The sequence below is a fragment of the Marmota flaviventris genome, chromosome 17 (assembly GCF_047511675.1).
Source record: "Marmota flaviventris isolate mMarFla1 chromosome 17, mMarFla1.hap1, whole genome shotgun sequence".
Taxonomy (NCBI): Eukaryota; Metazoa; Chordata; class Mammalia; order Rodentia; family Sciuridae; genus Marmota; species Marmota flaviventris.
The window spans coordinates 72,609,820-72,636,477 of NC_092514.1; the positions used below are offsets into that span (position 1 = coordinate 72,609,820).

Sequence of the window (26,658 nt, forward strand, 5' to 3'; positions counted from 1 at the left end):
CGTACCAGGGGTTTTATTCCAGCCTGAAAGCCCTGGGATCCAGAACCCTCACACACAGAAAACAAGACACAAGTACAAGGCTGTGCACAAAGCCCAGGAGGCCTTCAGCTGGACTCCCTGGGCCCATGGATGCCTCGGCCCCTACCCCCAGCTGGCCCACTGACACACTCAGAAACCCCAGCTCCTTGAAATGAGATGAAATAGAAGTAGAGGCCTCAAAGAGGATCGTCTCCCTGCCTGGCAGGTTCTAACCCCCAGAGCCTCAAACAAGAACCAGCCAGGGTGCTTCCAGCAGAGGGGGCTCTGACAATTAGCAAGAACACTCAGTGGTCCTTTTATTCCTCACCAGAAATGAGATGTCTGCTCAAGGAGCCCAAGAAGGCTGAATTTAGCAATCCCTAAACCAGTGCCTGAAAAGGGTTCTGGTGGCGAGGGCCATAGGCAAGGGTGGGCCTGGCATTACAGTCTACCACTTTTGCTGGGTGTGGTCCTACCACAGAGACCAAATGAGAGATGGTCATTTCCAGAAGGAGCCACCAACTCATGTGAGAAGGACAGAGATGGGAATGCAAAGACAGTGCCTAAGGAAGTGTCTCCCTGGTTTCCAGAAGACAGCCCAAAACATCTGTTTCACACTGGTACTATGTACCTCTACACAGAACCTTGTTTCAAGATTCTAGTCTTGAGTAGTACAGCACTCGCTTAGCATGCACAAGGCCCTGGATTTCATCTCCAGCACTATAAAAACAAGCAAGCAAGCTAACAAAAAGACACTATGCTTACAAAAACCAAGATGGCATAGGTATATGAAATGAGCACTCCATTGACAATTAGGAGGCACAAATTTAGTGGCTTCTGTCTACCTTGAGCTTTATGATTGTGACCTCTCCAGAGCTTGGTTTATTCATCTGTTTTTGAGGCAATCATATCTGCTGTCCTCCCAGGACTGTTCCATGAGATCAGACGAATCTGAGAGCTTTTTAGACCAAGTATAACAGAGTCCTTTGGGGTGTCCCTCACAGGGGGCACTAACAACTACATGTGTCCAGCCACAATCATGACACCCTGCCCAATCCCCACAGATGAAGACAAAGGAGACAAGTGGGTTCCATGTGGGCTGGCTGGCTATTAGAAAGGGTGATTTCTCTAAAGCACGTGATGCCTCCTGGCCCAAAAGATAAGAGGGTCACATGCTTCTGTTTGGGACATAGATAAGAGTGGATACTTGGAGTAAAGCAAAAGACCCAGCTCAGTGGCATGTGATGACCATAATGCCAATGGCTTGGGGCTGGCCACATAATGTCAGTCATCCTAGAAGGGAGTAGAATGGAAAGGTGGATGACCACCTAAAATGCTAAACAAATCCTCAAACTGCCAGAGTGGCTGGGGTCTCCAGAAGAGAAGAGGAAGGGTCCTGAAGAAGGGTCCTCAATACAAAACCCAATGATCTTTGTCCCTTGGTGGACAAAGGCTGTTTTATGTTAGCTGGTCAGATAATGGCTGCTGGGGGGAGGAAATGATCTGACATTTTGCTCCATAACTAAAATAAGTCACTTACCCCAATTCTTCACAGAAGGTCACCAGGGCCTCAAAAGCCAAAAGGGTGGCTTTGTCAGAGGCTTTGTTCCCTCTCTTTTCCTGGAGACAGAAAATGACCACTAAAAGTCACAGAGTTAGACTACATTGTCACTACAAAAATTAATGAGGGAGAAAACTATTACAGGACAATAATAAAGCCATTTACTAAATGGTATCCCCAAACCTGTGTGTACATCAAAATCCCTAGGCTAATGAATCAAACTCTCTGGGACAGAAGCCTTAATATTTGGAAATATTTTATACTTCCAAAAAGCTCCCCACGTGATTCTCATGCAAAGGGCCCTGGACTGCCATGTGGGAAGCATGATATGATCTGACTTCATATAAGTCCTTATATGGTGTGACCCTACCTGCTAATGTATATACAGAGGCTTAACACACACAAGATTAATGGGGGCTGGGAGGCTGGGGTTGTGGCTCAGTGGCAGAGTGCTTGCTTAGCATGTGCGAGGCACTGGGTTCAATTCTCAGCACCACATAAAAAAATAAATAAAATAAAATATTGTGTCCAACTACAACTAAAAAAACAAAACTAAAAAAAAAAAGTTAACAGTTGTTATTTTTGAGTGATGGGTATGCACCACTGGCCTTTTTAATACACAGCTATTCATTAAAAATTTCCTTTTAGAAAATTGTCAACTTGGGGCTGGAACTGTGGATCAGCGGTAGAGCGCTCGCCTAGTGCGGGCGGGACCCGGGTTCGATCCTTAGCACCACATAAAAATAAAGGCATTATGTAGAGTCCATCTACACCAAAAAAAAAAAAAAAAAGAAAGAAAATTGTCAACTTAAAAGAAATACAGAAAAGTGAAGAAAATATGACATAATACCTGAGACATTACCTACTTACTGACTTACTGCATTTAGGTGGCCCCTCCCCCTGATATAGATGAATGCACATACTTCCTTCACCTGCAATCTCTCAATGTGTTTCAACTGCAATTTCTTATCACATTGATATTTTCCTCATTATAACCCTGTCAACACTACTTCAAGCTAAACCATGGAATTGCATTTCCCATGGTCAGGTTTTCTTTTTTATAACTCTGTTTTCCCTGAAATAGTTGCTTTGTTTGTTCCATTTGCCTAGATTTCAGGATGTCACTAATTCAAACTCAAATGTTTTGACATAATAAGGAATTCATCTGAATTGGAGCTGGACATGCAGGTTCCACTTTAATTTTTGGAAACTTCCTTCCTAGAACCTTCCATCCCCCAGTTTCATCTGCATGATTTTTTGTAGGCCTGTGCCCAGCTGTCTTTCTGACTCCCACTGAACATTGTCCCTTTGTCTTGCTCCTCAGTCACATCTCCATTTTCCTCTCCAAGTTAACTACCTCTTTATGATGGAGAGCATCCCTTACTAGCCAGACATGACACAGAGGAAATTTTTTGAAACCCTGCATCTGAAAATGTCTTTATCTTCATGCTTAACTGGTAGACTGGGTAGAAAATTCTAGGTTGGAAATTGTTTAGAATTTTGTAGGGGAGGAGGACAGGTACTGGGGATTAAACCCAGAGTGCTTTACCACTAGCTATATTCCTAGACCTTTTTTATATTTTTATTTTGAGACAGAACCTCACTAAGTTGATGAGGTGGGGTTTGAACTTGAGATACTCCTGCCTCAGCCTTCCAAGTCCCTGGGATTACAGGAATGTGCCACCACATGGGCCTGGCATTTGTTTGGAATTTGAAGGCTCTACTTCACAGTTATCTTGTTTCTAGTGTTCCAGCTGAGAAACCAGATGCCCTTCTGGTTCTCAGTCCATCATATATCGCCTGTGTTCTCTCTATATAAGTTTTCTAGATCTTCTCTTTCTCTCCAATGATCTTAAATATTTCAAGGAGTCTAGCGTAGGTTCCCAAAATTCACTGTTAGTAAGTTTCAAATAAATACCTTCTACTCAATCATCCTAGCAAAATCTTTACCTTGTCTAATGTGAATTTCAGAGCATGGAGATGAGTTAATCATGCTCCCTTAGTTCAGGGCAAACCATCATTCTCTGTCCACAAAAGTCTCCATCTTAATCTTTACTTGCATTCACCTTCTCTCCCCATTCCTTAATTTAGCCATTCATTTACTAAATACTAACTCTGTTCCCAACACAGATCTAGGCACTACAGTTACAGAAAGCAAAAGGTCCCACTCTCATGGAGTTTGCATTTCAGAAAAGTAGACAGAGCATAAACAAATGTCTGAGTAGTAATAAATATGAATTTCTAAAAAATAAGATAGGAGCCTTCCTCAGCCTCAGCTGTGCCTTGTATCCCCTCATGGGGAATATGTACCATGATTTCTTTACTCACTGCCCAAGGATCAACATTCATCTTCTTTGTCATTTTCTGTCATCATGAACAATTCTGCCTCACAGGCTCTACACATGAGCTTATGCACTGGCACTTTTATTTCATAGACTCTGATGCCAGAAATAGGATATCTGGGTCAAAGTATACCTGTATTTTAAAGGGTAACAGGGAGCTAGGGGTGCAGATCAGTGACAGAGCACTTGCCTCCCAAGTGCAAGGTCCTAGGCTCTGTCTCCAGCATTGCAAAAAAAAAAAAAAAAAAAGTATGATAGAAGGTGCTAGATTGCTTTCTTCAAAATGACTGTAACTCTTTGCTTGGCAAAGCATGAGTCCTCTTTCCTACACAGCCCCACTAGCAACCAGGGCTAGAGCTTATTCACATGCATGTCAAAACATTTAATTTGCATTTATTTGATTGCTATTAATTTGAGCATCTTTTGAAATGTCATTTGGATGAGTTTTTCTGGGAACATTTTTTTCATATTCTCTGCTTTTCGTGTCCTTTTTCTTATCAATTGGCAAAAGCTCTCTGTTCTCAACCTTAACCTTTTACTTGCTTCTATACTGAAATATTTTCCCAGATCTACTGTTTATCTATTGACTTTGTTTATGGGACTTTTTGCCATATACATTTTTTATAGCTTCAGAATTGATAGAAATTTAAAACTTTTTAATGTATTCAAATATTTCTTTTTTTAAAAGGATAGCTTTCCAGGCTTGTAATTTCTTTTCTTTTTTTTTTAATATTTATTTTTTTAGCTTTTAGGTGGACACAATATCTTTTATTTTATTTGTATGTGGTGCTAAGGATCGAACCCAGTGCCTCATGCATGCTAGGCGAGCGCTCTACCACTTGAGCCACATCCCCAGCCCTCCAGGCTTGTAATTTCTACTACAAAAGTATCTCCAGGCTGGATGTGGTGGCACACACCTATAATCCCAGTGACTTGGGAGACTGAGGCAGGAGGAACACAAATTTGAAGGCAGCCTCAGCAATCTGTGATGCTCTCAGCAATTTAGCCAGACTTGTTTCAAAATAAAAATTAAAAAAAGGACTGGGGATATAGCTCAATGGTGGAGCATTCCTGGGTTCAATCCCTAGTACTCCCCCATACACACACATAATAACTCCAGCCCTAGATCATACACCAGGCTAAATTTTCTTGTAATTTTTTTTTTTTTAAGACAGGGTCTCACTCTATTGCCCAGGCTAGCCTCAAACTCCTGGGCTCAAGTGATCCTCCTGTCTCAGCCTCCTGAGTAGCTGGGACCACAGGTTCACATGACCATATGCAGCCTCCACATTCTTAACAACAATTGGTTATAAATGTTTTACATTTCTGCCAACCTAATAGGTATAAAAGGATAGCTTGTTTTCTGATTTGCATGTTTCTGATTCCTAAGTAACATTGAACATCTCTGTACATTTATTAAATATTCTGTTTTCCTCTTCTATGAATTGTCTGTGCTTTGTGCTATGAGGCTGGTACCTTTTCTTATAAGGAGTTCTCTCAACAGCCCACCAATAATATATACTACAAATATCTTCCCCTTTTTTTCACTTAATTTATGGTGTTGCCCATTATACAGAAAATTTTAGTTGGAATTTCATCAAATACATCACGTGCTCCTTTATGGTTTCTATTTCAAAAATCTTGAGTAGGGGCTGGAGTTGTGGCTCAGTGGTAGAGCATATGCCTAATTTTGTATGAGGCACTGGGTTTAATTCTCAGCACCACATATAAATAAGTGAATTAAATAAAGGTTCATCAATATCTAAAAAAATTTTTTTAAACTTTAAATTTTTTAAACTTTAAATTTTTTTAAAAATTTAAAAAAAAAAAAAAAAACCTTGAGTTGCTCTGCTCTTCCTCAAGAAGATAAAATATTTCACCTTCTAATTTTATAGCTTTTTGAGGTCTTGAACCCACCTGTAATTCATATGTATATGCTATCAGGTAGGGACCTAAATTTTTTTTGGTTGGCACTATTCAACAGTTCCCCCTTTTCCAACAATTTCCTGTTGATTTATAATGCTACCTATCACATATCAGGTTCTCTTACATGTTTGGTTCTGTTTTTAGGTTTTCTACGAAGAATGCCTAACCATTAAAAAATAAAAAATGGCTAAAAGCAAAAGTAAAAGACACATAACAATGGGAAATGCTCATATAACAATGCTCACTAAAACAAGGGCAAGATTGATTTTGACTGTAAAATAGCATAATTTAAATGTTTATAAAGAAAATAAGACCAAACTAGCTTGTTGTCAGCTGCCTGTCCACCCTACACACCACTACTACCCTGCAAAACCCTGGCCAGTAACGCCCTGTCTAGCTTACAGAAGCTCCAGCTGGACTGGGAAATAGACTGTGTAAAACTGGAGAGTGGTGGGTTCAGTTAGAAAAGGCTAATACCACCCATGACTTACCTGGAGTTTCCCAATTTCCTTCCTGATCAGAAAGCTAATTTGGTCCCGATCATTCCTAGAGTAATAGAGACGGCACCAAGAAGGCTTCCCATCCCTGCCAGCCCGGCCAGACTCCTGGTAGAACCCAGCCATTGACTTGGCAATATTCCAGTGGACGACAAACCTGTGGGATTCAAAAGAATGAGTTGCATGAGATATGGAAGAGCTGAGTCCTCATAGAGGGGGGAATCCTGTGCCACTAGAGCAGGGCTCTATCCACTGTGGCCAGGTACAAGGAAGCAGAAAAAAGATCCCAGAGTAAGCTGGCTGAGATGCCTGTAGCACATTAGCAGCTCTCTCTGCCATGGAGCAGCCCAGCTTAGAGGCAGGAGTTAAGGGGGTAATTTCAACAAATATGGGGGATCCAAAAAAGTTCACAGCCAGAGGCCCAGTGGAATAAATACCAGTCTTAGAATAAGATTAGACTCTGACACTTATGAGAGACACAACTATGACTAAGTCTTTAACTTCTTTGAAGCACAGAACTAGGCAAACTACCCTGAGCCAGGCTCCAACCAGGAAGGTAAAGCAAGAAGCAGAGCTCACCTGACATTGGCTTTGTCCACTCCCATTCCAAAACTGATGGTTGCAGCAATTACAGGGACCTTCTCCTCCATCCACTCATTCTGCACCTGTGTTCTATCAGAAGCCTTCAGCCCTGCAAAGGTGGAGAAGGTGGGGAAGGATAACCCACATTTCCCATGGGTTTACCTTGGGTTTTACATTGCTGGGCACTTTATACCCACCCTGAGTCCATCACTCCCAGCTATATGACCTGGGGCTGGGCACTTAATCTCACAGAATCTCAGTTAATAGACATAAAGACCTCAGCCCGTGGGTCAACGTGAATGCACAGAGCATTCAATAAATGTTAGATGAGACTCAAACTGTTGTCCATTGGCCTCCAAAGCCTGTGCTTCTTTGACCTGGTTTTTTATATCTGGACTTATAAAAATGCATCCCCTGCTGCTTGGTGGGCACAGGATAAGAAAAAGAATTCAGGAATTACAACTCTTATTTTAGACCTCATTCACACCTGGACTCCTTTTAGCAGAATCAAGTGAATTTTAGCTCTGCATGGGTCTCTGGAAAAAGATAATGAATCGCCTAATTATCCAGAATCCATAGGAACAAAACAGGCCTCCTCAAGTGAAGAGGACCACATAGCCTGGACATCTCTTACCTGCGTGGTAAGCCTTAGCATTCACACCCCTGCTGCTGAGCTCTATGGCCACCTGTTCACAAGCCTCTCTAGTCCTGCAGTAGATAATGCCACAGCCGGACAACAACTGAATGGGGAGACAGGAAGAAAAGAGGTGTGGGAAGAAAACAATCAGCCTGCTAGGTGCAGCCTGCTTCAGAAGAAGCTCTGTGTTTTGTCTTGTCAACTTCAGTCTCCTGAGAAGGCAGGACAACCAACAGAGCTCTCCTGCTTCAGAAGAAGCAGAACCAAAGCAGCCTAAAGTCCAGCCTCTATAATTCCTCTGCCTACTCCCCAAAACCCTGTGTAGGTCAGCAAAGGCTTCACACAGAGGGACCATGTGCTTGTTTTCCACAGATGGAGCCAAGACAAGGGAACCCCATTGAGGAGGACAATGCCAGGTAATGAAAGGGATAACTCTTTTTGTGCCCAAGTTTGTTTTGTGAAGCACTGAGAACTGAACCCAGGGGCACTCTACCACTCAGCTATATCTCCAACTCTTTTTTAAAATTTTATTTTGACCCAGGCTTGCTAGTGCATGCCTATAATCCCAGTGACTAGGAAGGCTGAGGCAGAAGGATTGCAAGTTCAAAGCCAGCCTCATCAACTTAATAAGACCCCAGGAGACTTTGTGAGGGCTAAGGATGTAGTTCAGTGGTAAAGTACTCTTAGGTTCAATTCCTAGTAGCTTCCCTAGCAAAAAAAAAAAAAAAAAAAAAATTATTTTGAAACAGGGTCTCACTAAGTTGCCCAGGCTGGCTTGGAATTTTCTATCTTTCTATCTTGGTCTCTCAAGTAGCTGTAATTACAGGCACTGTACTCAGCTTGTACACAAGTTTTAGGAAGCCTGACTAAGAAGCTAGGAAAAGCAAAGGTTTGAAAAACTATCCATCTCTCTGGTGCAGATAACACCTTGGTCCCCAACCTTAGGGTCTCACCCCTTTATCAGCCTTCTGTCCAAGAGCCTTAAGGCAGAAATCCCTCAGGTTTCCATAGGGATCAGAAATCAGTTCCTTGAACTGCACATCATAAAAGAGGTTGGCCCGGAAACAGGGAGTCTTGAAAGTGGCAACTGGTTGCTTCAGATGCAGGGCAGCAAACACATCCTCTTGAACTTGTGGGGTGGCTGTGGCAGTCAGGGCCACACATGGGGCATGTGCCAGGCGGGAGCGCAGAGCACCCAGACGCAGATAATCAGGACGAAAGTCGTGTCCCCACTGGGAAACACAATGAGCTTCATCCACCACCAAGTAGGAGAGAAGGTGGCGGGACACTAGGGAATTCAGGGTGGGCTGGAAGGAGGATGCAGCTGCCATCTCTGGGGTAATGTAGAGAAGCTTGGTCCGGGGTTTTTCTTGCTCCAAGTCAGAAAGCAGCTCCTTCCTCTCCTGCGCTGAAAGCTTTGAGTTCAGGGAACTCACTTGTACCTTCAGGGCCAGCAAATGGTCCACTTGGTCCTGGGGGCAAAAGGGGACAAGGCCAGAATCAGTGGTCAATTTCATTGCAACTCCCCAGGAAACTTCCCAGTCATAAAGCCTCCTCCCCTCCTTCCACATATCTGCTCTTTGCCCAGAAGTATGCAAGGTGAAGTGGCTGAGAGGACAGGCTCTCTGGAGTCACAAAGACCTGGATCTAATCCTGGCTCATTAAAGTGCTACCTGCTCTCAGGCTGTTTCTTAACCCCTGGGACTCAGTTCTAGTTCTCTCTCCCAAAATAGTAACCATCTAATAAGACTGTAGTAAGAAGTGAATAAAATTTTACATTTTAAAGGTAATGTGAATGCATATAAAGCACCTGGCACAAAGCCTGAGAATAGGGAACACTGGCAAAGTACAACTGGTGTTCCCAGTCTGTGTACCTTTCTTTTGGGTGGATGGCTCTTAACCACATGGCCTTACTTCCTCAATTCTAATTCCATCAGCCCATCTGCAGGCACTAAATACAGTCAGAACATCTGGTCAGTAAGGTCCCAATGAGTTTCTCATCTCTTTTTCGGTTTCACATACCTGTACACTTGCCAAAATAAACCAGGACACCAGGGATTCCTCATATCAATTTAGCTACCTATACACCTGCACCTTTTATCCTAACATCACGAGCACATGTGTGTGGATGTGAGAGTGAGTTGGTGTATGGAACAGATAAAGTTTCATACACTTCTGCACCAAAAAAACCCAAAACAAAACAAAACAAAACCAAAAAGCAAAAACAAAAACCAAACCCAGAGGATGAGGGACCTCAGGCCATCAAAACAGTAAGACTCATTTGTGACCCACAAGAGTGACATGCACTAATAGAGAACCTTACATTTGGGCAATTCAGAAACCCAACAAGAGTAATGTAGGCAAATCAGAGAAAATAAAAGGCAAAGACCAAATAAAGGAGGAGTAAAATTTCTAACTATAAACAACCATTCCTTCATTGTTTTGGGTTACCACCTTCATTCCCCAAAGCTCACCTGAATCAAAGCAATAAGAGGAGAAATAACGATAGTGATGCCTTTAGCCAACAGTGCAGGGAGTTGATAGCAAAGGGATTTTCCTGCACCTGTGGGCATGCACACAAAGACATCCTTGTCACCTGCAAAAACACAAAAAGATAACGTCTCAGGGCTTCCTGTTTCCATCAAGGTTGTTGAAAATTTAAAGAGAATGTAGGAACAACATCTAGCACTGTCTGGCACAGGGGAAGATCTGGATATGTTAACTCTCTTCTGTCCCTTCTATAAAAAGGACAAGGATACTAAAATATTTGGAAATGTCTGAAAACTATTTCTGGTACTGGTATTAAAAAACAAAAGAGTATGAGTTGGGCATGGTAGCATCTGCCTATAATCCCAGCAACTTGGGAGGCTGAGGCAGAGAATAATAAGTTTGAAGTAACTTAGTGAGACCCTATTTCAAAATAAAAAAATAAAAGAACTAAGGATGTAGCTTAGTGGTAGGGTGCCCTGGGTTCAATCCTCAGTACCACATACACGAATAATAATAAGAAGGGCATAAATTTTGAGTCTGCTGGGACACAGATGATTGAAAAAAAAACAGTTGTAAAAGCAGAATATTGCTAGGTGACTGGGCACATCTGTATAGACACACAAGGACATCACTTAGAGATATTTTGTTTATAAATATATCAGTAATATTACACTGCTGCAGGGCTGGGGTTGTTGCTCAGTGGTAGAGCACTTGTCTAGCATGTGTGAGGCACTGGGTTCAATCTTTAGAACCACATATAAATAACTAAAAATAAAAGCCCATCAACAACTAAAAAAAATTTTTTTAAATATTACACTGCTGCTCCCCTCTGGACAATTTCCAATGATCATATCTCCAGTTTACAATCTTACTGCTCCTTCCTTTCTTATGGGGGACCCAAATACTTACTTTTCAACAAGGGGATTACCTTGTGACTATCCAAACAAAAAATAGGAATCTAGGAATAATTTTTCAAAGACTATTTTTGGCTCCAGCTATATAATGTAAGAATCAGAACAGGTGAGTGATTCTGCCATTAAAATTGCAGCTTTAGATGATAAGTCTAAAGATCTCCAAAACTAGTTACAGGCCTAAGGTGAGGAAGTAGGAAGTTTTAGGAGGATGATGTTATGCTATGGTACAGCCAGTAGAAATTTAAAGGCAGGTAGTCTCATGTTACCTTTCACTACAGCCATGGTCGCATTCTCCTGTAAAGTTGTCTTAAAAGAGTCAAACCCAAAGACCTTCTTCAATGTGCTCCGGACTCGCCGTTCAGGGTCAAAGGAAGTGGAGGGAGGGTGGGTGTTCATCTTAACGAAAATTAGTAGCCAAAAGTTAAAGCAAAAGTGGTGGAAGATTGCCACGAGAACTCTCTGTTCTGCTTTTAAAACACTGATTGTTTTTCTTCTGTAAGAATAAATCTGCTATATTACACTTAAGCAATGTTATTTTCAAGTAGTAAAGTTGCAGGTGAACTGTCTCAAGCAATACATTCCTGGGCAATTATCATCTGCACTGTTAGACTCCATGAACATAAACACATTGAACTATCCCAGGCCAATTAGCCCAGAGCTAGAATCAGATCACAAGAAACGCAACTGTCTTTGGAAGAGTTTGGAGAACGTGGAATTGTTTTTCTAAGATCCACCTACTGCTCCTTCTTCTGTAAGGGCAGTCTTGACGACTATTCTTCCCCCAGGACCGGCCCTTCCACTTTTCTTCCTCTGAGCCCCAGATCCACAGTTTTCTCCCTTCACCAGCAGAAGATTCCCTCTTTTCACCACCCCCAGGTATCAGACCCGGCCGTAGGGCCTCTAAGGGCCAAGGATTCTTGCCCGGCCGCTGCTGTCCGCTGGTTCCGCAAGCGCTCAAACACTTCTCTACACACCTTTCCCAACTCTAAGATAAACCCCTGGGAATAGCCTGTCAGGTACAACCCCTACAACCTTACAGCCGTCGCGCGATGATGACGTAACCAAGCGCAGACCTGAGGGATGGGCCAGGTTCAGAAACGGCGGTTTTGATTGGTTACCATCGGGCGCGGTGTCTCTTGGGATCCGGAAGAAGTTGACTTTCCTCACGGAAGTCGTCGTCTTTGAGTCATAGGCGTGAGCCACGCCCAAGCTGTGGGAATAAAATGGCGGGGAAGAAGAACGTTCTGTCGTCTCTGGCGGTTTACGCCGAGGATTCAGAACCCGAGTCTGATGGCGAAGCTGGAATCGAAGCTGTGGGCGGTGCGGCTGGTGAGGCCCGAGTGGGAAGCTGAAGGGGGAATCGAGCGTCTTTCAGAATGCTGCTCTCCTAGTGGGGTAGGAGGGGAAGAGATGTTCATTGTGCCCCACGATTCGGACCCCGGAGCCCCGAAGCGCAGTCGGGGTCCTGAGTTAGGTTTAACATTAGAGATTCTACAGTAAGAACTGTTTCCTTCCTTTGTTTCTACTCTTCTGCTAAAACTTAATAGAAGTCTGTGCTGGGCATTGGGATGGACGAAGGGAGAGAGGTATCCACGGCCGCAGCATCACTACCAGTTCGCTCCGGTTCCTTGTTTGATGGGGGGAGGGAGATGAGTAAAACCTACTTGGAGAGTGATGAAACGTGTGTCTTGGTAAATTTATGACTTTTAAATTAGGAATGATCTCTAAACATATCTTGGAGCTTTTTAGACGTATGTCTAAATTACACTCCAGAGAGTGTAATTCTGTAGCTTACGCCATAAAATTTGGGTATTTGTGAGCTTTTTTTTTTTTTTTTTTTTTAAAGCTTCTGGGTGATTCTGTTTCTTTGTGAGTTTTTAAAGCCCATTAGCAATTTTGTTGTTTTGTTCGAATTATGAATCCCTTGTTAGAATAGGAACAGATTTCTTTGGGGTAGTAGAAAGAGCAAGTTACCTAATGTATCTAGGCCTTGGGTTTTCTCATTTGGAAAGTGAAGGGAATTGGTACGAAAATGAATAAGACAGTCTGTCTTATAAGAGAAGGCAAAGTCACAGGTTCCTATGATACAAGGTAGAGGCGAGCATGTCAAAAGAAATGTTCAAGCTCCATGCTATGATAATTCAGAGAGGGGAAGGCTTCAGTTAAACTAGTGTAGATGGACTGACAGCTTTTTTTAAAAACCTTTTTTATAATTTTATTTGCTTATTATTATTGTTTTACATGGTACAGAGGATTGAACCCAGTGCCTCACATGTGCTATGCAAGTGCTCTACCAATGAGCACAAACCCAGCCCTGGACTGAGAGCTTTAATTTTTTTTTTTTTTTTTTTTTTTTTTTGGCTGTGCTGGGAATATAAGCCAGAGCCTCATGAATGCTAGGTAGGTGTTCTACTACACCCCCAGCCTGGATTGACAGCATTAGAAACAGGATTTAGTGTGATATTCTTCCATGTTTATGTCTGTGGTCACTTACATGAGAATTAATTTCCCCTTTTTTCTTCAGAGATAGTCTTAGCCATTCAAGTCACTAGAAAGTTTTCTTGCTTTTTTTTTTCTTTTTTCTTTCTTTCTTCTCCATCTTTTACCACCTCTGTTTCAGAAGAGAAAGGTGGATTGGTGTCTGATGCCTATGGAGATGATGACTTTTCTCGCCCAGGGGGTGATGAAGATGGTTATGAAGAAGAGGAAGATGAGAACAGCAAACAGTCGGTAAGTAAATTTCTTGAATCCAGAGCTGCTCAAAGCACCTTTTTGTTTGTCAAGAAACTTTTGAATTGTGTCAATAATATTCCATTTTATGGCTAAACTTCATTTCTTCCCCCCTTTTGTTTTCCATTGGTTGAAGAAACTAAGTTGAATATCAGTAGTTCTATTGAAAATGAAATCCATTTTTACCTGGACCATTTTGTATGAACCTTGGAATTGAAATTTGCAAGGAAAGATAGTGGACTATTTTATTTAACTCAGATATCAGTGGGTGTTTTGTATGAGTTTTCCCTACTTAAATGATATAACGGTGTGTTCATCCTAATTGGTGTGTTATTTATATCTGAAATCAACTCTGTATTATTTGAAATCTCAATTGGGGCTCATTTAATTACTTCAGTTGGTTAACAAGATAAGGAAAGGAAATTTCATTTTCTTCCACTTTATGTTAAGTAGGTACTGGATAACAAAGAAAGGAGAACTTGTTTTTATTAACAAGAAAGACATAGGATTCACAATCACCTGAGAGCAGCATGAACCAGAAATTTTTTTTGGTACTGAGGATTGAACCCAGGGCCACTTTACCACTGAGCCATATCCCCAGCCCTTTTTATTTTTTTTATTTTGAGACAGGGTCTCACTTAGTTGCTTAGGGCTTTGCTGAGTTGCTCAGACTGGCCTCCAATTTACATTCCTCCTGAGTTGCTGGGATTACAGGTGTGCACCACCAAGCCTGGCTTATGAATCAGAATTTTTAAGTTTGGAGATGCTGGTGATGTAACTCAGAAATGGAGTCTTCCCTACCATGTGCAAGGCCTACATTCAGTCCCCACCACCATAAAAATGATTGAATGAATGTTTGGAGGAAAAGCAAGGAAGTTCATGCTAATGCTTAGCATAGATATGTACAAAATTGAATTTCGATATTGATTGAGTCTGGCTATTTTGCAACAGTTTGAATTGACACACTTATTTATTTAAACATGTTATTACATGTTTATATGTTAATGTTAGCATTAAAATGCTTCCCAAATTAGGGCTGGTAGTGTAGCTCAGTGGTAGAGCACCTGCCTAGCAGGCCCTGGGTTCAGTTCCCAGCGTTATGGCTTTCCAAATTAATAGAAATATATTCTGTGCTCTTTTGTGAAGTATTTTCATGTCTTTAGCCTCAGCCATTAATAATTATAATTCAGAGTTGATTATATTTTTCTAAGAAAAACTTTATAAGATCTTTTCTTGACTTTTCTCAAGTATGTATATATTGCCTTAATCTTCATAACTGTTTTCTTTAATACATTTACATAATGTGTATTTTTTAAATGTTGTTCCATATTTGTTTTTCTTAGAATTTCCATCATATTTAAGCTTTGTTTCATATTTTAGTAAAATTTCACCAATCCCAAAATAGATGTTCTGAAATATGTGTTCAGCTGGCTCCATCACTGATTATTTGGCTGATTGATTTCATTTTAAGGAGATTATGGAGATTGCATCCAAAGGCTTTGACTCACTGGCACCTTACAGGGCAGTTAAGTCTCAAAATCATTACTATATTTGTTTACAACTCTTAGGTGGTGTGTATAGTAACATCTAGAGTGCTGGGTCACATTTGGTTTAAAGTGTAACTTTGTTGAAAATAACAGTGTCAAATCAGTTTTTCCTCAGCACTAAAAAAGCTTTCATGTATTGGGAGTGCTGTAGGTAATGGAAGTGACATGGATTTAATTATCTAACAAAATAGCTGTGCCTGATCTTTGGGACCTTCGTTATATTAGTATAAGTGTTCAGTAGAATTGTGGTCTTGCTCTGGACAATGTCTTATTCACATGGTGCTCATTTGGATAAGGAACAAGGTGGGCAGAATGGATCAGTGGCAGTCAGTAATGTAAGCACTCAGTGGAGGCAGAACCCACTCAGCTGGGACCCAAGAAAGACTGTGCATTGCCCTTTAGTCCTGCCTTTCCTAGGTCACCTGCTCTAGTCATATGTCTACCTTCCTGTGTTCATGTTAGTGTGAATTCTACTGGTTGAGGTACCAGGGTATAGATGTCTGAGTCACAGCTCTTTTTTTATGTTGAACAGTGTTGTGTTAGATCTAAATCTAATATATTTGTGAATATGAAAGGCAAGGGGGGAAAAGGTCCATAATACTGGTTTTAAATCATTCATATTTCAGTGGAAACACTATGCTTGTTTTATCCTGTAACCTAATTTTATTCTTTTCTGAAGCAAATTACAACTTCTTTCCACTCTTTATGTAATATTTTACCTTGAGCATTTTCATTGATGTGGACTGTGGCACCACTGGAGTAACTGTTGACTTTGAGCTGCTGTTGTTTTTGGATTCCCCCCACCTCAGAACATCTCCTTTTCCCCTTCTCTTTCTCTAGCTGTGGGTCATTTGGTAGGGGAGGGGTTCTTGGTGGGATGACCCCTTCTGGGTAAATGAGCTTTTTGCTCCAACCTTAGTTATGCATGTGAGACTCTCAGGCCCACTCCTTTAAGCTTAATCCTCTAAATTCTTTGTCTTGTAGGAAGATGACGATTCAGAGACTGAAAAACCTGAGGCTGATGACCCAAAGGTATTTGGTGTTGGCTGTGGCGGGGTGGCTGGATACGAACAAGGCATTTTAACATCATGGCTCAGTTCATATGTCTGGTCACGATCTGTCCCACTAATAATTAATTGTGTGACCTTGTGGCATTTATAAAGTGCCAGCTTTATAAAGAAAGATCTTTGAGGCAACCTAGGAATGAATAAGTCCTGAGGCAGAGTAGATTTCCAGGCTTGCAGATTGTGCCATACTCTGGACTAGAAAGCAAGAGGCCTGAGTCTCACAACTCACACTGTCTCCCAAGTGCTTTGTGGAAATCAGGAAGGCATGAGGGTTGCCATGTGTACTTGGGATTCTCTTAGGCTTCTAGAAGTGAAAAAGATCTCCAAGAGGCTCAGACCAATATGAGACCTCACCCCAACTGCTGGGGATGTTGATCCCAATCCTCATTTTCCTAGGGATGTACAACTTTCACTCTTGGGCAAGCTGTGTTTAATGGTCAGGAAGACATATTTATTTTCATGAAGCCATTTCTTCTCATAGGTCCATCCCAGTAGCAGCTGAGAGTAATTAACAGTGATTCCTGTCAAGTTTCTTAGTGGTCCAGTAGCGATGAAGGTTAAGACCCCTTGTTCAGGTTAAACTGCTATGTTATTCACTGGGCATTGGACATGTGTCTTTTGAGGAGTCTTTCTTTATGGGACATTTTTTTTTTAGCCCCTAAAGAGAAAAACTAATTCCATTACTCTGGGCCTGGGGAATAGGGATCAAATTTTGCACTTAAAAACTGCTTTGAGGGCTGGGGATGTGGCTTAAGCGGTAACACGCTTGCCTGGCATGCTTGGGGCACTGGGTTTGATCCTCAGCACCACATAAAAATAAAATGAAGATGTTGTGTCCACTAAAAACTGAAAAATAAATATTAAAAAATTCTCTCTCTTTCTCTCTTTTAAAAAAAAAAAAAAAACTGCTTTGAAGCCAGTCCTACTGGTGCATACCTATAATCCCAGCTATCTAGGAGGCTTAGGCTGGAGAATTACAAGATTGAAGTCAGCCTGGGCAATTTATTGAGACCCTGTCTCAAAATAAAAAAATCAGAAGGGCTGAGGGTGAGGACTAGTTATGTGGCTCAGCGGTAAAGTCCTTGAATAGTGTGTGCAAGGCCCTGGGTTCAATCCCCAGTACTACCAAAACAAAACAAATGAAAAATCAAAAAACAACATACTTTGAGCTGATCATGGTAGCTCAAGCCTGTGATCCCAGCAACTCGGGAGGCTTAGGTGGAAGATCACAAGTTCAAAGCTAGCCTCAGCAACTTAGCAAGGCCCTAAGCAACTTAGCAAGACTCTGTCTCAAAATAAAACATTGGGGATGTGGCTTAGTGGTTATGTAACCATGGGTTCCATCCTTGGTACCCCCAAAACAAAAAAACCTACTTTGAAACCAGGTGAAGCCTTCAAGATGACTTAGTAGAATTTAGGAAAACTATCCAGTTAACAATCTAAATAGTAGTCCTTCAGTGTCCATGGTGATTAGTTCCAGAACATCCCACCTCCACCCCATGTGAATATCAAAATCTGCAGATGCTCACAACCCTTATCTAAATTGTGTAGTGTTTGCATATAACCTGTGGATGTCCTCCTCCATGGATTTTCTAGGTTACTTAAAATATCTAGTACAGTGTAAATGCTGTGAAAATAAATGTTACACTGTATTATTTAGGGAAATATTTAGTACATACGAGATTTTTTTTTAATTTTTTTTTTTTTTTTTTTTGTAACTTGTAGATGAACACAGTTCCTTTGTTTAGTTTATTTTTATGTGGTGCTGAGGATGGAACCCAGTGCCTCACACATTCAAGGCAAGCGCTCTACCACTGAGCTACACCCCAGCCCACATAAGCGATTTTTTTCCCCAAAAAATATTCTGGATCCATTGTTGAATATCCAGATAATGAAACCCACAGGTATGGAGAACAACAGTATATCTGAAAATATAGTGTGAGCTGTTCCGTACTTGGACTGATTCTGTGATTGGATACAACTCTTTGCAGCCATAGAAATAAATTTATGAAAGGCTATAGATGATTCACATAAAAACACTTTTTTTATTTTTTTTTTCCTGGGGATTGAACCCAGGGGCACTGAGCCTGAGCCACATCTTCAGCCTTTTATGTTTTATTTTGAGTCAGGGTCTTGCTAACTTGCTTAGAGCTGAGCCTCTTGAGTTGCTGGGATTACAGGAGTGCACCACCATTCCTGGCAAAAACACATTTTACCAAGAAAATAAGTTTTGCACTAGGAATGTGGCTTAGTGGTAGAGCATTTTCCTAGCATGCACAAGGCCCAGGGTTCACTCTCCAGCATTACAAAAAGGAAAAAGAGGGCTGGGGATGTGGCTCAAGCGGTAGCGTGCTCGCCTGGCATGCGTGCAGCCCGGGTTCAATCCTCAGCACCACATACAAACAAAGATGTTGTGTCCGCCAAATACTAAAAAATAAATACTAAAATAAATACTAAAATAAAAAATAAATACTAAAATAAATACTAAAATTCTCTCATTCTCTCTTTAAAAGGAAAAAGAAAAGTAAGTTTTGGCATTAGCATACAAGAGATTAGGTATAAAAATTAGGTGCAAAGTATTTTCTGCACAGAGTGAAGAACCCAGGCCTGGGCATTCCAGCAGGAAGGCATAAGGTAGACCTGTGGCCTAGTTCAAAGATGGTCCCACACTGCTCAGCTTGCAGAAAGAAAACAGTCAGTAGTAGTAGTGTGAGTATTATTCTGTTGTTGGATTTGGGTGTAAGGGTCATTGAGCCCGAGTATACAACAATCTGGTGGAGCCATCAGGTGTTGGGCTTGAATTGTGGAGGGAAAAGAGGATTTACCAGACTGGAGCTTTATGTGTGCAGTTGCAGCCTGTGCTCAAAGCTGGAAGGCCATCTGGGAAAGTTGACTTAAGAATGGGGTACATGCACTTGACCATCACCCCTTGTAGAGTGCTGTGGTCCCTGAGGTAAATCCTCAGGGAAGAACATATCTTTATCAGAGAGGGCAGATCATGAAAAATAAAATAGACTTTTCTGCTGTCTAGGAGCAGTTAATAAAGAAATGGGGGTGGGGGTGAACTCCATAAAACGGCACACTCAGGGAGATTGTAAATGTGTCTTTTGTGCTCAGCCTTCTCTTTCTCAGTTCCGCATTGGGATTAGAAAGTCCTATCATTTCTACTTGGCCCTTGACTGATATGCTTTACTGTACCTCATTCAGTCACTTGAATTTCAAGTCTTCCTATGAAAATAAAAGTTTTTGTGGAATAATTTCTATTTCTGTTGGGCAGACCTCAGGAATCAGAACACCAAATCCAGTCCTAAGGTAACTTGACTTAGTTATTTTAGAGAGTAATGGTGGAGAGTTTATATAGAGCTGCCGGATTAGATGTCCGCCAGTCACCAGTATCCTAATGCATCCTAATGACTAGAAACAATCCCTGCCCAGCATGAGCCTGCCATCAAATCTGGCCCAGATGCATCAGACTATCTTCCAGGTAGCAGCCTATACCTCAAACCCAGAGTTTTTCTGGCACATTCAAGTTTTATTTTAATTGATATTTAAAGCTTTTTATTCTAAAACCTTAATTTGAATGTTTTTGCTTTAAGTATATATAAAGTTTCTAACAATATAATTTGTTACAGGGGTACATGTTGGAAGTATCTTTTAATTGGTTAGTAAGCAAGTTGCTGTCATAACTGTCTATTCCACTAGATGGCGTTCTCTGTTCTGCTTTGGCTTTTCAAGATTCACTTTTTATTTTTTTATAGCAGTCCTCAAAACATTTTGGTTATTACACAATTAAAAATTGAGGATCCTGGGCTGGGGCTGTAGCCCAGTGGCAGAGCACTTGCCTAGCATGCATGAGGCACTGGATTGGATTCTCCGCACCACATAATAAATAAATAAATAAAGGCATTCTGTCCATCTACAACTACAAAAAAAAATTTTTTTTGTTTAAATTGAGGATCTTGTAATTGGGGTATAGTTCAGTGGTAAGGTGCTATGTTTAGCATGCATGAGGTCTTGGGTTTGATCCCAGTACCCGGAAAAAAAAAACTTAGGATCCAAAAAAAACTTGTGTTTATTTAAATTTTATCTATTGGTATTTATTATAAACTGGGAGCCAGCCTGAAATCCCAGCTACTCAGGAAATTAAAGCAGGAGAATTGTAAGTTCAAGGCCAACCTCAGCAACTTAGGAGACCCTGTCTCAAAATAAAAAGGGCTGAGAATGTAGCTCAGTGGTAGAGTAACCTTAGCTTCAGTCCTCAGTCCTGGAGGGAAAAAAAATGATTAAAAGTGAGAAAAGTTGAAATTATATGTAATTTAAAATAACAAAATTCAGCTCATTACAAATTAACACAAATAACACTTTTGTGAAAAACAGTATTTCTGAAACAAAGTGTTTTAATAGAAGACAGCTGGATTCTCATAACTGCTTTTGAATTTAGTCTGTTGTTGTGTGTTCAAAGTATTTGAAGAGAATCTGGCTTTACACAATAGGTAGTTGAAAAAGAGAAGTATTTTAATAGTCCTTAAGATAATTATGGATATTATTCTTTGATACTTTATCAAAACTCAATCTGTGGTTTCTTTGCCACCGAACTACATACCCAATTTTTTTTTTCTTTCTTTTGAGATAGTCTTTCTTGCTGAAGCTGACCTTGAACTTGCAAACCTGTTTCTGAGTTTCTGGGATTATAGGTGTGTGCCCAGCTTCAGATTTGTCTTAACACTTTCGATGGGTCTTTTACCCTTGCATGATTTTATATTATCAGTCACTGGTGATTTATAAAGACGTTGGTTTACTGTGTACACAGATCTCATGTTGACACATTTTGTTCTATAATATAAAAAAAAATCACGTTTGTTAGTAACATCATTGATCTTATCAGACAAGCTGTTAAGTAACAGAAATCTATCAAATATACAATGGGGAGTATGTTTTCCAAGATTCTAACATTTTTTCCTTGAAAGCTTAAGTTGCATTGTACTATCAAGAGTTTTCCTGGAAGTGACATGCTTCATTTTTTTTCAGAAAATGCCTGACAGATACCCAAGATCGTATAACCAATTTGTCTGTGGTCATTCTTTAAAGTAGAAATGGTGTTCTCTGAGGAAAATGACTAGCTCAGCTTGGAACTTGGGCATTCACCATATGTGCTTTCTGTTGAGCAGCCATCGTACTTTGGCATGCAACAAAAAGGTTCATGCATTCCCCCCAGTTTATCATACACTGCATTAAAGAGATTGTACATTTTTTCCAAAGATCAGGATTTAATAATTAAATATATTTTAAAATAACTAATCATTTTTACTACTTTGCCAGAGTAGTGTTCCTACATGAAAATGGTTTTACTTTTTCTCTTTTTAATAAACTGAGTTTACAGTAACTATAGCTACGGTTTGGTGCCACTGCCGTTATTTGTCCAGCAGCTTATTCGCCATTGCTTCTGCAAATGGCAACACAGTGCAAAATAACATACTGTTATGAGAATAATTTAGACTTTGCAGACCCCTTGGATCTGCAGACCAACTTCAAGAATCACTATTCTTTCAAAACAGAAATTATGAATTAGTATATTAAATAGTTGTGTCGTTACTTCTATTTTTCTGCAAAAGTTTATTAAGTTCCCCTTTTGGGATCTTGCTCATTGTGGGCATCAGAGTATCCAGAGTAAGCAAATTCAGCCCACCATGGTGGAGAGAAATTAAATTTCTGGAATTAGACCCAGGTTTGAATTCCATCTCTCCCTTAACCTTAGTCTCTTTAACCTATAATCTCTGTTAACACTCTTGTCTGGAAAATAGGCATCATAATAAAATCCACCTCATTTATTTTATGAGGATTGAGTAAGTAAAAGTACAATACGTGGCTTAATAATGTCAGTTATATCTGTGTTCAGTAGCACTAGTAGCAAGGAACACAGCTGCCAGAACTTCTGCTTGCTTCTGAGGCTGTGATCCCAACGACTGGGAATGCTGAGGCAGGAGAATCATAAGTTCAAGGCCAGCCTTGGCAACTTAGCAAAACCTTTCTCAAAATAAAAAATTAAAAGAACTGGGAATGTAACTCAATGGTAAAACACTCCTGAGTTCCATCCCCAGTCCAAAAAAAAAAGTATCACCAAGACTGGGACTGAGGTTGTAACTAAGCAGTAGCATGCCCAAGGTCCTGGGTTTAATCTCTGGCACAGGGGGATACCAAGAGTGGAAATTGCTTTTTTTTTTTTTTTTTTTTTTTAAATCACTGATGTTAAGGATTATCTGTGAGTACAAAATTCTTCATTTGGAAGTTTGAATGAGAGATGGTAACTCTGGTCCCAGCTATACAGGGAGTCTTCAGTCCTGTCCATCACCCAGGGGTGGCACTAATGAGGTTCTGCGGGTGCTGGGTTTGTCCCAAACCAGAGAAGAGGTCAGGGGAATCAGCTGAGCATCCCATAGGAAATGGAACATTTTTGGTGTTTCTGTTGCATTCTTTTTCCGCTAACTTAGGTTTCTGATCTTACCTCCTCAGTGAGGTAAGATCCTGACCCTTGTATAACCCATACTCAACAGAAGGTGGCACTGCTGTCTTAGAAAAACACCAGACTAGCAGTGGCTTTCCTTTATGAGGTCTTAACTTCATGGAAGGGACACCTGGTGGCTCAAGCATTTCCTCCATCTGATTACCTTGGTATATGAGCGTCCCCCTTTGCACTCTTCACTGTCCAGGTTTTCCCTCGGTTACCCTGGAATGTTTTCCCTTGTTTATTTTTTTCCTCCACTCCTACAGTTCCTGTGGATGGAGGTATTTCCACTCACTGTCCTTGACACACCCTTCCTTTGAAAACAAAGATTCATGACCTGGAGCAAGAAAGATGGAGCGGCCTGTTGCCAGCTGCCTGGGAGGGACTGAGAGTGTTGCCTCCCTGAGGTCTCGTAGTCTAGGCTGTGGCCTAGGAAAAGGATACTCATGGCCCAAGAGTAAGCATCTGCAAAAGAGTGTCTTTGGGTCATGGAAGTAACATCACGTGGGGGGCGTGTTCTGGCATTTTTTGAAAAGGTGTGTGTGACCCCAGTTAAAGTTTTTTTAAAACAAACAAACACATTTTTAATATTCTTCTTCTTTTTTTTTTTTTTTTTGGTACTAGGGATTAAACTTGGGGCACTCAGCCACTAAGCCACATCCCCAACCCTGTTTCAGATTTTATTTAAAGACAGGGTCTCACTGAGTTGCTTAGTGCCTTGCTTTTGCTGAGGCTGGCTTGGAATTTGTGATCTTTCTGCCTCAGCCTCTACAGGCATGTGCCACTGCACCTAGCGTGCATTTTTAAGATTATTAGAGACTACTGGGCGCAGTGGCACATGCCTGTAATCTCAGTGATTTGGGAGACTAAGGTAGGAGGGTCACAAGTTCAAGGTCAGCTTTATCAACTTAATGAGACCTGTATCAAAATGAAAAAATAATAAGGTCTGGGGATATAGCTCAGTGTTAGAGCAAGCACCTCTAGTTCAATCCACAGTACCACAAAAAAATAAAATAAAAAATAAAGATTCTTAGAGCCTGAGAGTAGTGCCAAAATTGAAGTTCACAGGTTCCAGCTAGGCTAGTGGCTTTCTGTTAGAAGCCCTGGGTGGTACCCTGGTTTGGCTTCCCTCCAGCTGTGGAAGCACAGGTACACACCTACACTCCATTCACTTTATGGGTGAAGTCAGCCATGGTAGTGATGCAGGAGAACATATGTGAACTTGCTTCTCATGGGATGAAATGCAATTGTGAGTCTTGCTCAGCCTTGGCAGTATAGCTGGGTCTCATTAAACATCCTCACTCCATAAGGCAGAAGTTGCCATATCTTCCCAGGTTACCACCCATGGGGTCTCAGTAGTTTTTTAGAATTGCAGGCCACAGAAATTCCTAATGGTTCTCCTCATTCTGAAATTGGCTCCAAATACTTAAGTACTACTATCCTCACAATTCAGTCATTAACTGCTTTCAAAAGTAATACATATAAATTTGTATGGTTTCTAGTGATGTTATTTACCGTGAAATTTTTAAATACCCTATGACACCTTTGTAAGTTTGTCATGGTACCTTGGTAGAGTTCCCTGGGTGGGTGGGTGTGTGATATAAGTCCTCATGTGCCCTCCCCTGGAGCTTCAGCTTAGCTATTTTTGGGGTATGCTTGCTTTTTTTTTTTTTTTTTTAGTTATAGGTGGATACAATATCTTTATTTTATTTTATTTTTATGTGGTGCTGAGAATTGAACCCAGTGCCTCATGCATGCTAGGCGAGCGCTCTACCTCTGAGCCACAACCCCAGCTTTTTAAAAAATTTTATTTTTTAGTTGTAGTTGGACACAATACCTTTATTTATTTATTTTTATGTGGTGCTGAGGATCAAATCCAGGGCCTTGCACATGCTAGGGGGGAGCTGTACCATTGAGCCACAACCACAGCCCTAGTGTTTGCTTTTTTGTTCCCAGTGGTTGTTCATACCCAACCTGAAGGTCAGGCTTTTCAGTAACTGCTTATAATTATTATTAGTAGTAGTAGTAGCATTAGTATTAGCACTAATATTATTATTTAGTTGTAGATGACACGATACCTTTATATTTACCTTTATGTGGTGCTAAGGATTGAACCTTGTGCCTCACCCATGCTAGGTGGGTGCTCTACCACTGAGCCACTACCCCAACCCAGTTACTGCATATTATTGATTCAGAGTCTGGACAACAGATTTGTATTGAGCCAATCTGACTCAATAATTTCCTCATGTTCTCCTTTCCAAATCCTCCTCATTGTTGATCTTTTAAAGAATCAAAGGCCTGAAAACTGCCTAAGGAGCTTATTTTGAAAGAACTTGTTGTTGACCACTGATTTTAGGAAGAAGTTTCAGGAGCCTGTCAGCAGTTGTCCATGAACAGTACTAAAGGTTGAAATCTTACATTCTCTTTATTGACTGTGAAGAGACTGTGGAACAAGTGCCATTTTCCACGGAGGAAGAGGTTGGCTCTGGTGTGCTTGCTACACCTCTGGCACTCTGAAGTCCAAAAGGAAGATGCTAAAGCTGTTTATAAACAAATAGTGTGGGTGTCTGGTCATCATAACATTGAAGGATATTTAAGAGAGCAAGTAGCTGGGCTGAGGCAAGAGGATCATGAGTTTGAGGCCAGCCTCAGTAACTTAGTAAGACTCTGTCTCAAAATGAAAAGGGCTGGGGATGTAGCTCAGTGGTAAAGCACTTGCCTGGCATATGCAAGGCCCTGGGTTTAATACCCAGTACCTCAAAAAAAAAAAAAAAAGATTATGTAGGTTGCGATGGAGTAGGAACCATGAGTTTTCCCCTGCCCCCCACCTTTGGTATTGGGGATTGAACCCAAGGATGCTTTACCACTAAGTTGCATCCCCAGTCCTTTTTATTTTGAGACAAGTTCTCGCCAAGTTGCTGGGCTTGAACTTCTGATCCTCCTTCCTCAGCCTCCTAAGTCCCTGGTTACAGGCTTGTGCCATTATGCCTGGCACAATCATAAGTCCTTTAGCAAAATAGAAAACAGATCATTTTTGTGTCTTTGGTGTGCTTCTGGATAACCCTGAGAGTTAAGAACTACTTTTCAGGGTATGAGAGTAAAAGTTATCTCTTAGAGCTTATATTTGGCTTTTTTTTTTTTTCCTTTTTTTAAACAACACTGAGGATTAAATCTAGGGGAGCTTAGCACTGAGCTGCATTCCAGCTCTTGTTAATTTTTATTTGAGACAAGGTCTTTTTTTTTTTTTTTTAGAGAGAGAGAATTTTTTTAATATTTATTTTTTAGTTTTCGGTGGACACAACATCTTTGTTTTATTTTTATGTGGTGCTGAGGATCGAACCCAGCGCCCCGTGCATGCCAGGCAAGCGCTGCCACTTGAGCCACATCCCCAACCCCTGAGACAAGGTCTTGCTAAGTTCCCTAGGCTGACCTTGAACTTAGAATCCTCCTGCCTCTACCTCTCAAGTCTCTGGGATTACAGGTTGGGATACTGTATCTAGCTAGACTTTTTCTTTTGAGAAGAACAAAATTATATATGGTGATTCTACTAGAGTTTTGTTTTTATATTTATTGTCAAACTATGTGGCAAAATTGAGTATTTTGTAAAAGAAAAATTCATCTAATCTCATAACAGTAATAATACTCCCATTTTCTTCCTTTTTTTTTTGTTTTTGTTTGCCTATAATAATACATATGTAGATATATATCCAGTTTTGTTTCTGGTTCTCTGGTTCCAATGTTGCTATGTCAGTAATTTTAATAGTAGCATAACATAAATGAAAAACTAAAAACTATAAACACTTAAGAATCTATGAGGCCCTGGGTTCAATCTCCAGCACTGCAAA

General features: G+C 40.8%; 2 protein-coding genes across 6 annotated transcripts in view; one reads left to right on the forward strand and one right to left on the reverse strand.

Annotated features, from left to right (window-relative positions):
• The window catches only part of Recql5 (RecQ like helicase 5), a 33,443-nt gene extending 21,410 nt beyond the window's left edge, over positions 1-12,033 (reverse strand). For 2 of the 3 annotated variants that reach the window (XM_027955698.3, XM_071603763.1), the window contains exons 1-7: positions 11,234-12,019; positions 10,038-10,159; positions 8,517-9,035; positions 7,561-7,666; positions 6,924-7,035; positions 6,339-6,501; positions 1,559-1,638 (exon numbers count right to left, since the gene is read on the reverse strand). In XM_027955698.3, coding sequence (XP_027811499.1) covers positions 1,559-1,638; positions 6,339-6,501; positions 6,924-7,035; positions 7,561-7,666; positions 8,517-9,035; positions 10,038-10,159; positions 11,234-11,363 — 1,232 coding nt within the window. In that variant the 5' untranslated portion in view covers positions 11,364-12,019. Of the gene's footprint in view, positions 1-1,558; positions 1,639-6,338; positions 6,502-6,923; positions 7,036-7,560; positions 7,667-8,516; positions 9,036-10,037; positions 10,160-11,233 lie in introns of all 3 variants that reach the window. The other variant, XM_027955697.2, reaches the window with a different exon arrangement.
• A 129-nt stretch (positions 12,034-12,162) lies between these two features.
• The window catches only part of Sap30bp (SAP30 binding protein), a 45,551-nt gene continuing 31,055 nt past the window's right edge, over positions 12,163-26,658 (forward strand). For 2 of the 3 annotated variants that reach the window (XR_011705110.1, XM_027955699.3), the window contains exons 1-3: positions 12,163-12,296; positions 13,588-13,697; positions 16,229-16,276. Coding sequence is in view for 2 of the 3 variants with exons in the window: in XM_027955699.3 (XP_027811500.1) it covers positions 12,191-12,296; positions 13,588-13,697; positions 16,229-16,276 (264 nt within the window). In the remaining variant the exon portion in view is untranslated. The remainder of the gene's footprint in view (positions 12,297-13,587; positions 13,698-16,228; positions 16,277-26,658) is intronic. The other variant, XM_027955700.3, reaches the window with a different exon arrangement.